The following is an 11,427-nucleotide window of genomic DNA, read 5'->3' as shown; positions in this document are numbered from 1 at the left end:
GGGGGGGAGCAGAGCGTCCAGAAACAGAGCGGAGGGAGAATGTGAATACGCAAAGCAGTGGACACTGAAACATGCACATTGGATAAATAACATAGGCATTTAGTTTATTTACTAAATGAGCACATGTGAAAAGTGACCGTAGATAGATTACTTCAGTTGCAATTTGGTGGTATATATATATATATTTTTTTTTTTTTAATTTCAGGCAGGGCGCGGGGCTCCGTTGGCAGGGCGCAGCGCCCCGCCAAGACAATGGTAGGGGAAACACTGGAATGTGTTGTCCCTTTTAGTTCTTGTCATGTCATTAAGCATGAAAGAGGCTTAAAGCTACTGTGATGTTACATTCAAATGTCCATATACTGCTCATATATGTGCCTTTTCTTGATTTATATAATATTGTGTAGTCCCTTAAATACATCCCTAAATGCTGTCACTCACAGAGGGCATGACGGACGGTTTCAGGGCAACCAGTGGGACTTTGGTTGATTTCCCATCATAGGTGAGACCCTCCACTTCCACCATGTGGAACTTATCCTCAGCCTCAGCCCCCAGACACACCTGGAAAAGAAACACACCAAGTTGGATTCATCCAGATAATGTTGCTCCTGATATCCCTTCACATATTTTTTCACTTATAAGATTTTGTAGATGATTAGTTCCTCCCTTAAGGGTCTACAATTCTGAAATACCTGCTGGTAGCTTCAAAGTACTAAGGATTGTACTTTGAGTTTGCTTCAATTGTGACCCCTTCACTACATACTTTACTGGTAATAAGTCTAGAATGCCATCCTTGTGTTCCCAAGTGAAAATGTATATATATGCAATATAAGTCCTTAATATACATGTCGCCCTTTACATCCGTCTTCCTACTCATTTAAATATTTACGTGTAAGAAGTTGTTTTGTTGCTCTCGTTCTGTTTGGAGTTGGTCGATCTGTATTTTGAGCTAATGTGTCTCTTCATATTAACTAACAATGTAATAGACTTGTAATTGATATCTTTGGAGTCTAAAATGCGAAAGAAAAAGGGGAAATGGATGTTTCAAAAACAAACAAACATTGAAAATCAATTCAGCTACTGCAGGTATATCAATGTTTATAATCAGGAACACTGTCTTACAAGGACATTTTGGTGGGTGTAAGGGGTATACAATCATTGGGATGTAAGCTGTAGATAGGTATCTGAAATATATTGACCCAAGGTAACACACAGTGCATTGAAGTGAAGCAATTTGATAGGTATCCTCGTATTAAAAGGACATTAAGCTGGGAAACATGAAACCCTGTGAATAGCCAATTCCAATAAAGTGGCTCAAGTTTTCAAAACAACCTGCTAAATAATATATATATCTAACCCTTGTGATGTTTACTCTTTAACATACATATTGTTCAGTACATCTACGTGCAAAGGAAAGTCAATAAAAGAGCCATCCTTACTGCTTTGAGTGACAGCTGCTGCTCCGTATCATCGTCGTCTACGTCAACTCTGAACTCCCGTTTGTCGGATTTGAGGGTACAACCTGCAGAAAACGATACGTGCAATATGTAAATAACGCTATATTTGTATTTATATGGAACACAACACACACATGCATACACTAAACTGACATGCGGGTGTTTACTCTTTGCTAAAGCTGTTGTTTCTCTATGCTTTGTTTGACTAGCTAACAAAAGAGCTGAATTGGCGCGAGTTGGGGAAGGCAGGATTTAAGCTGTTTTCTCTTGCAAAAAATAGATACATGTCTACTTGTGCATAATAATATGACAGTTATATTTCTTGTGTGACCAAAAATAATTGAAGTTTGCCTGAATAAGCAAGCTTACCAAACAAATACATCTGAGGTCTGCTCAAATTTGAGATATCGTCCTCCATCTTTGTAGTGGGTGGGCTACACTTCCGTAATCTGGCTTGACTGACACATGGCTGAGCCAATGGGGAAGAGAACGTGCCCGACATTAAAGCTCACTTTAGCCAATAGGAATAAAGAATGGGCGGGACAAATGTTCTTACGTTTCAACACTAGATGGAGGTGTCGTAATATAGATTGAGAACATCCTAGAAGTAAAAAGCCTACTCAAATCCAACTTTAGTGATGATAAATTAATACACATTTTATCTTATGCATCTTCCTGCAACACAGTGTATTATTATTATTATTATTATTATTATTATCATTGTGGCTATCTATTATCAATAATTCAATTTAAAAAAGTGCAAGTAAATAGCCAGACACATCATATGAGGCATCAAGATGGCAAAGGTAAATCATGTTCTTGTTTAATTATCAAGCAAACAATTAAATATAAGTATTATAATGTTTTTGTATATCTGCAAGTTATTAATACAGTAATTTTCCTAATGGCTTCTTCAAAAAAGCTTTACAGCTCCCCCTTATGTCTATCACTTAATGTGCTGTTTGGACTAAATAAAAGAGGCCTTTGGTCAGTTATATTAAAAGTGCAGCCCAGGGGGCAGTTGCAGCCTTTAAAGCGTCTTCTGTGGTTGTAAAAACATATTGATAATAAAACAGAGAGCCATTGCCATCTCAGATATTACAGAGAAGAGAAATTATCAAAACTTAAGCTGCACACACATTTGTTGGTTTCAGGGGAAAAGCTAAAAACAATATCAACACAACTCCTTTTTTTCGGTTGGTTCATTTAAATTACAACCACTTATTCTCTTTAGGGTAGAGTACACTATAAATCAGATGATTAATTATACATGTGGCTCAAAGAGCAAGGAACAACCCATTGCCGATCTGTTATACCATTCCTTTATTATAAGCATTGTGTTTTTATTTTTTAATACAGTGGAATACTTTTCTTTTCGCCCTAATTATCTTAGCGGTTGTCATAGAACTAGTGTGGATTTATTGTTTTGCTCAAAGGAAATCACGTTTTTTATCCAAAGTGACTGAAATACATTTCATAATCGTAGAGATGCATACAGGAGCATGGGATTGAACCACTGACCCCCTGATTGTCAGATTAGCGCTCAACCCCTCAGCCACAACCGTAGTACATAAAGGCAGGTTCTTAGTTGCAGGGGAATGAATCAAGGCCGTTAAGTAGTAGGCAGTGTTGGAAAGTAACTGAGTAGATTTACTCAAGTACTGTACCTACAGTAAGGACTATCTTGAGCTTCAGGTTCTTTACTTGAGTATTTCAATTTCATACATATATTTCCACTTTACTAACTTTACTAATTCATATTATTAATAAAAAATATATAAATACAAAATTATGTATTCAAAAAAGATACATAGCAGTAAAAAAGTAATTAAAGGTAGCTCCTCCTTTACAAGCTGGACAATTCAAATGGAAAATCCGCATATTGAGTATTTACTTATGGTTTAAGTATATTTTAATGCTAATACTTTCATACTTTTGCTTAGTTAAGATTGTTAATACATGACTTTACTTGTGGCAGAGTATTTCTTACACTGTAGTATTGCAATTTGTACTGAAGTAAAGGATCTGAGTACTTCTTCCACCTCTGGTATAGGGCCATATACTTACCAAGTATAAGTGTTTATTTAATTTATGTTGCAAAAGAAAACATCACACACATTGAAAAAAACGGCAGAAATTGTCAAACAGCATCCGAGTTGTTTAATTGTGAAATCTCTCTATCTGTAATGATTGCCTCACAGTGTGTAAGTTGCCGGCCCGTATTCAGCAGGTGTTGAGTCACTGATCCGCAGCACCAGTGTCACCCAGAAGGAATGAGAAGCCTTCATGCATGCCTGAGAGCTTGAGAAGCATTAATGTGTCACAGACTGCCAGGACACGTCTGCAGAGCCGCTCTCATGAAAGACACCCTGGACTAACTCAACACATTTACTTTGCAATCATCGAGGTGTAGAGATATATGACTTTCTAAAAATACTTTTTATAACTTCTGTTCATTTTTGCTTAGTAATTACCTGACAACAGAGCACGTTTCCAAGAACGTATACATTTGTATGAATAGCTTTTACTACTACTGTAAATCATTTTATATTGATATATTGTAGAACAATGAGCACATTATTACGTGTTATCTTTATTTAAATATTATTATTATATTATTTTTATTTTTTTGATTGGACATTTTGTTACAACACAACTGCTTGTGCTTATTATGTATTTGATTATATGTTATTTATAAATGTATCTTTTAATTGCACATTCTTACATGAACTTCTTGTGTTTATATGAACAAATATGTTTTACTTATTTTCATTTTAAAACAGAGCAACTTTCACAGACACAATTTTCAGTGATAAATTAAGTATTGGGATTTTCACCGATTATTTAATACTATTAACTATAGACTAGTTTATATTCTTGATCAAAATGTTCCGTACTTGTTTCTTAACTTGCTGTCACCATCAGAGAAAAAATACCTTCTGCAATGGTCATAGCAAGATGTTCATATTTATGTGTGCATGTGCGCTTTTTGGCCCTGCATTAACATACAGTATGTATGTGACCATGCATAAGTGCAACTGTTTGCACATGTTTGCGAGAGTGAGAACATGCATGTGTGAGTGTGTGCACGTGTGAATAAAAGTGAGAGGCTCATGAAAGCTTGTCATGTCAGCAGGTTGAGTTACTCTGAAGTCTCGGTCACGCTGTCAGACTGCGGAGAGAGTTTTTCTTTCTTCACTTGTCTTGATGGAAGTGACTCGATGCTCCAGCATTTTCCTGCTAGGCTACAACAGGAAATATCTATTTAATAATCTCCATATCAAAGAAGAATATGGTGATTCATAGTACACACACATATATGAATATTGATTCAGATGTTTTCTGAGGAATTAATTGGTCCTCTGGTTAAAAAAAAACATGCATCTGTCTATCCATCAATATTTGAAACAGTCTCCACTCAAGAGGTTACCTTATATAAAGGAAGCCACAGGACATCATAAAGAATTATATTGTATCCTGAGCAGTAAAACATTTATGGACAACATAACAAAACTAAATATTACAGGACCATTACATTTATCACCAGGGCCTTGTGGTTCTGAGTCATTGCTAATGCTAGGTGATCAATATGTTCAAAGATAAATGGCTCTGGGAAAAGCAGAAATACCCTGGTTTTGAAATGTTTACGATTGAATACCTCTGCTCCATCGGAGTTGAAATGTGTTGACCTGTATAGTCTTTTACATGTTTCTATGAGTTATGGTGTAAGAAACTAAATGTATGAATGAAAGTCGAAATCACCCTTGGCCGAGAATTTAATTCAAACATTTATTTTAAAATCATTATTCTATTTTAATACCATATTCCTTGAAATGTAATATTTCTGAAAGCGCAGGATACATAAATAAACAATGTAAGGGTATTTTCAGACAAGGACTATTGTTTGCCATGAATAACTATATTTGTAGTAGAAGTGTGTTATAAATGTTTCTGCTTGTATATGTATTGGATATAAATATTTGTATTTTTGTATTCGGGATTGTTGGAAACGTTATTTCGATTTCTCTGTCTTTACACACAAACTGAAAGATTGACATTAAAGTTCACTTTGACTTTGGACTTTGACTAAATGTTCGTAGAAATTGGTTGATTGTTCATTTTGTTTTCAACTAAATAATGAGTGAAAAGATGATAATTGTTGTTTCTCTTCTGTAGTTATTGACTGAATGATTGATTTCATGATATGAGGTGTTTTGATTCTTTGTGTGTGTTGTGTTTATGTGGCTGTAGTGTGTAAACGGTGTTTGCACCCTAGAACAGCTAATGCTCATGCTTGTGCTAATCTCCTCCCTATTTATGAGACATCCTCATAAAGACATCAAGACTTCACTAAGCATCTGATGGAAACTGTCAGACATCAAAAATTCCTCTGCAATCTGCAAATTGCTATTTTCCACGACGCAAAAACTAAGAACTGAAGTCAACGGAGCTTTCGTCAACAAAGTCAAACATGTCATCACATAAGCAGCGATCTAATAGACCTTGGCGGCTGTTGGTCTCTCCCAAAATCTAGCGGCTACAGCAGCTGTCATGGCCTGAACATGGTCGCCAGGACTGTGGACTGATATTATTACATCTGCTATCACGTAGAACAAAAACAATATCACGCCTAGGCTTTCATCAGTCAGGTGTTGTACCACTGAAATGAGTGGCAGATAATCCCACTTGAACATTTTGGCAATCAAGCCATAGTTAAGTAGACATGGTAGATAAACCAGACTCCTCAGTAAACCGCAGCTAATCTTTATTTTAACAGTCCTATTCGGGCTCTTAGCTCTGAAAGGTAACAAATGTGACATAAAACAAACTAAATTAATACGAAAATCTCTTTACTTTGATGTTTCTTTTCTATTGGATGCGTAGAGCTAGGGTTAGGGTTAGGGTTAGGGTTAGGGTTAGGGTTAGGGTTTCTCCAATAAAAGCCTAAGTAATGGTTGTGGTTTCTGGTAAAAGTGTGTTTTAGGTAGTCTGTAGACATTCAGCAATTCCCGAGCAAAACTTGTCAACACCTTGGTTGTTAATAACCTTAGTGTTGGACTATCTAAACAAACCATAATTCTACGAAGTGCGCATTTCGAATAAAGTAGGACATTTGCTGGAGGCCTGCCAGAATGTTTATCAGCCCGTCTTCAGGCATCGACCTGACTTTGCTCCGCTCATTGAAGCCACAACAGCTGCCTGATAATGACTTAAATGTTGACTGCGTTTCTCAAGAATGGAAACAACTTGTGGGAGCAGACGGAGCGTGACACGGAGCACAACGCAACGTATGTGGTGAATAGTTTTTCTTTCCTGGTGCTTGATAGGAAGTCTGATATACCCTGAGCCTCTCTTGTTCATCTTGTGTGGTGACATTGTATTGGATAAGGACAGGGCTCTTTGGAGGCTAGAGATGGGGTGAGAAAAACGAATACACAGCCATGACAAAAAATCTTAAGCACCTGTAGTAAAACACAATGCACCGCCTTGAAAACAGTAAAGGGAGGAATTTCTCGAAAATGGGCCAAGTCACGTCTTCAAGGCATCGGAGACAGAGAGATGAAAGCAGCAGGGAGCGGAGGAAATGGGGGTGGAGGAGGCGTCACCTGGAGAACTGCCTGCTATTGACAGGATCCCAACCAGGCAAGACGCCCTGAACACTGACTAAACGAAGGCGCTGTTTTTAAGGAGAGAAAGCCCAGGGTTGTTGGGGGTGGCTGCAGTTGCAGACAGCTGTTTCGAACCAGAACATCAACCTGCTCTGAGCAACAACTAAGAGCTGCCAGATGCTAGGTAAACAATGTTTACCCTGGAGTTGGCATATTTGAGTATATATTGAAAAAAGGAGGTATTTGACAGAAGCATGCATGGTCATGTAACATCGGGACATCTCTAAGCTGTTGATCAATCACAAAAGAGCCGGCCAGCTAACCAATCAGAGCAGACTGGGCTGTGGTTTCAGACAGAGGGTGAAAAGAGGTGCTGCGGCAGTATGAGAAAAATAAAGAGCTTTTTGAACATTAAAGCAAGCAAACATGAACTCACCAGGTGACACTTCTGAGTATGAAGGATTATTGGCATAAAGAAGTTCATCTTAAACACGTACCAAATTGTTTCAGAGTAGATGAAAAATATCTTCACCTAAACTCAAGATCCTTTCATATTCAAATCCATGTCCCTGACAGATGTTTGCACAGGACATTTTGCTCTTTCGTGTACTTATTTAAGCCAAGTCATGTTATGAATGTTCCTCATCAGCAATGCAGATTGAGGCCTAATGAGCAATGTACTAAACTCTTTTGAAATGACAGCAATAATACAAACCAAATTGAAAAAATATGGTTGTCCCATTTCCTGTGAATTTCATGGTGGTGAAGCTCATTTACGGGCAGGGAACCTGAATGATGTGTTTACTGCATTCTCGATAGCTCGTTTTTGTTATGACTTGAGCGATAAGCATTCTCCTGATAGGGTGGATGTGGCGATAACAAATGTTTACGACTGTCTGGTGTGTATGTGGCCGAGATTCACCTAGACAACAATGGAAGCCGATTCCAAAAATAGTGTGGGAGCTTACGTTCAGAAAGGGTGGGTTTTGAAGAGATAAGGCCGGTGTCATTGAGGATTACATTATATGTGTAGACTTAGTTTACATTTTACCTCAGCTTTTAACTTGCTTGACCTGGCTAGAAAATAACATCAACCTGAACATTAAACATGATATGACAACGTTTTGTGGTATTTGAGGGATTGTTCGGAGATGTGATTTGGTTCCTCCTGTGTGTGTCAGCAGAATGACTGGATAGCATAACGAAATGCATTTCATTAGAAAAAACAACAACAAAGGAGCTTCTTGCTTACTATGACTGATCATCTGACTCTTGCAACAGCTGATTTCAAACTATGCCAGAAATGTTGTAAGAGATTCAGCTCTCTTGTAGCATGAACCAGGGGCGGACTGGGACTAAAAATCAGCCCGGGAAACTCGACCGGCCCAACTCGGTACCGCTAGTGAATTGTCCGACCGGCCCACTTCGGTACCGGCCCACCGGGAATACTCCCAGTATTCCCAATGGCCAGTCCGCCCCTGGCATGAACCCTTGACTCAGTAAAGAGTTGAGAGAAGACATTGATGGGGACACACACTTAAAAAACACCGTCCTTTACAGATAGCACTAGAATAAAACAGAAACCATAAATAAAAACCAGGCCGCTGAATTTAAAATATTCCCTCGGCAGCTGCACAATCTGTACTTCCTCGTGTACTCTCGGTCTAATTTGAGCTGGCATCAGTTTTCAAACCTTTATTTATCCAGGGAGGGTTTTGCTGAGCATGCTCGCTGTTTTTTCGGCAACGCCTTCCTTCACACTCACACTTGGGAGCTGTAGTCATCAGTTTTTATGGATAAAGAAAAAGGTATTGCGCTGTCCTTCTGATACAATTCAGTGGTATCTTACCTTTGGGTGGTTTGAAACTTTAATGTGTAATCATAGCTAGATCCCATGAGGCTAACTAGCTAGCTGAAATCATAAAGTATTATTGCACGGTTATCGTAATGGTGACAAAGAACAAACAGGCAGTGGACGAAAGAACGAACCAGAGAAAAGGAAAGAAAAACAGAGAGGTGTGTCATCTTTTTCAAAAAGTCACAATATCATTTAATATAAAACACCTTTAAATTGAACATAATGAGGAATTCGTCATCAGGAGTTCCACCAATCCACAACCACCTGAACACCGCAGTCCACCTCCACGGTAGTGTGGTACTTCCGAGTGCACACAGAAAAGGGTTGAAACATGCATTTTACTACATTGTACAAAGTCAAAAGCGAAAAACAGGAGGTCTTTTTTTGCCGTTACTGGCAGAGAGTCTCTGCTGCCTCGTGAGGGGTCCAGAGGCAAAAGGGGGGGACAGTCTTGATAGTTGGGCATGTACAGAGGTGTCCTTTTGTTTCCTGGCACTTATGGATAAAGTGCCCTCCTCTCTTTTAGATCAGCTGAAGGGAAAGCGGAAACGTGGTGTAAGGCAGGAGAATGACTCAACATACTTTAGATATTTCAGATAACAGTTGTATAATTTGGCTCCTCTGCAAACAGTGTTTTGTAGGTCTTGGCAGTAACAGATACTAACACTCCCCCACCATGTTGCTGGTAACGATCAAAAAGTGAGGAAACACAATGTCCATTCAACTTCCTGTATCTATGACAATCCCATAATGATGCTGCGTTTTTGAACGTCAGAAATAGGGAGGAGATTCTTCCCTGTTGTCCATTCACACTGACGACACGTTTCAATCTCAGCTTGTTCCCTCCCTCTTTCACTCCCACCCTTCCTTCTTCACACACACACACACGCACACACACACACACACACACACACACACACACACACACACACACGCACTCTCTCTCACACTACAGATGCCACGGAGGTGACGGAGGTCACCTTATTGTCGTCTGCCCAGGGCTGCAGGTTCTGCAGGGCGTACAGCGAGGAGTTGTGCAGGCAGAGCGGGTCCGGCTGCAGAGGCTGGCTCAACGTCTTCTGGAAAGCTTCCTGCTGGAGCTGCAGCATCAGCCGGTTGGCCTGCTGCCTCTCAGCCTCTCGCTCCTCTGCAGTCTGTCTCCTGGGCTCCTCTGCAGTCTGTCTCCTGGGTGGAGGGGGGGGGGGAACAAAAAGGGGAGAGAAGAAGATATAAGAGCTACATAATAGTTATTTTTCATTCGGCATGTACACAAAATGTATTAATGCCGCTTGCACCAGCAGTGTGTTTCCCTTATGCTCATAAAGAAGCAGAAGCACTTTCTTCAAGGGTATATGATCAAGCAGTAGTGCTTTACCCAGGGGTCCGGACCCTGCAGGTGGTCACAAGTTACATCTGAAGGAATTTGAGATGATAAATGTTTTGTATGTTCTTCATCCCTGGATAATTGTACCTTCTGAAGCCAAAAATATACTATTTTGATATGACAAGCTTCAAAGAAAAACATCTTTGGTTGAACTGCTAACTATCAAAAACATTATACAGCTAGACACTGCTTCATTATTTATTTCACATTAGCTAAATAAGGTTTAGCTCATTTGATTATGGTTTGGCTTATTTAAAGCCGATGTACCATGCCGGTTTCTTTCTATATTAAGTTTGTGTTTTCATGGTTTGTTGCTAAGTATCAGCTAAATTAAATGGTATGAAGTTAACCAAAAAGGTAAGGGACCACTGAATTTAAGTATGTCACTTGAAAAATGTCTGAAAACTGTCTTAATAAGAGATTGCCACATAAATAATAAAGCTATTCTAATCGTTGTAACTGATGGATGAATAAAAGTAAAAAGAAATAGAAACAACACCAGCCTGATTTTCAGTATTATTTATGATGCGTTCTCTGGCAGTTATACGTTTCTTAGAGAATTTGCATGCAAAAGTATGCATTTGCAAATGTTCCCTTTTACCGTACATTCATTCAACACCTGTGCCAGTTTCGCTGTGTCAGCTCCAGGCAAAATGACAGCTGATCGGGCTGAGTGACAGATGCTGGCAATGGGAAGTGACTATCGAAGCGGAGGAGGAACCAACACTTCCTGCCTCAAGGTGAAACGTTACACCTGCTTGTCTTTGTTTCTTCTCAGAACATACAGAGCATATGTTAACAGTTACATACATAGTGTCGTTTGGTGCTGATTTCAACGTTTGAGAAGTGGCACAGATGGGTGTTTTCCTTCCAAACACATAGAAACAGTTAATGACACATGGTTTTAACGGGATATTAGGGTTTATGTTGGAAAGTATCCAGATTCAAGTAGTCAAAACAGGGAATTTGCATGATCCTCATACTTTGGATACGGGTAAAAGGTATTACATTTAAATAAGGAGATAAATGTGGGAAAAGGGTTCAAGTATTTTTAAATCTGTATCAGGTTTTCTATTCCTGAGTTGAAGTTTCTATCATAATTTTTTTAATTCTCCTGGCAGA

At 39.0% G+C, this 11,427-nt stretch overlaps 1 protein-coding gene across 1 annotated transcript in view; it reads right to left on the bottom strand.

Annotated features, from left to right (window-relative positions):
* Positions 1 to 1,956, bottom strand: part of LOC104957752 (nucleophosmin-like) — a 17,907-nt gene extending 15,951 nt beyond the window's left edge. The window contains exons 1-3 of the mRNA XM_010785407.1: positions 1,824 to 1,956; positions 1,437 to 1,519; positions 439 to 558 (exon numbers count right to left, since the gene is read on the bottom strand). Of these exons, the coding sequence (XP_010783709.1) occupies positions 439 to 558; positions 1,437 to 1,519; positions 1,824 to 1,956 (336 nt within the window). The remainder of the gene's footprint in view (positions 1 to 438; positions 559 to 1,436; positions 1,520 to 1,823) is intronic.
* Between the last annotated feature and the right edge of the window lie 9,471 nt (positions 1,957 to 11,427).

Source organism: Notothenia coriiceps, unplaced genomic scaffold (genome assembly GCF_000735185.1).
Source record: "Notothenia coriiceps isolate Sejong01 unplaced genomic scaffold, NC01 NC01_scaffold00027656, whole genome shotgun sequence".
In the NCBI taxonomy this organism is placed as follows: domain Eukaryota; kingdom Metazoa; phylum Chordata; class Actinopteri; order Perciformes; family Nototheniidae; genus Notothenia; species Notothenia coriiceps.
The sequence above is the reverse complement of the archived record's forward strand: the minus strand, read 5'-3'. Positions and strand labels throughout refer to the sequence as shown.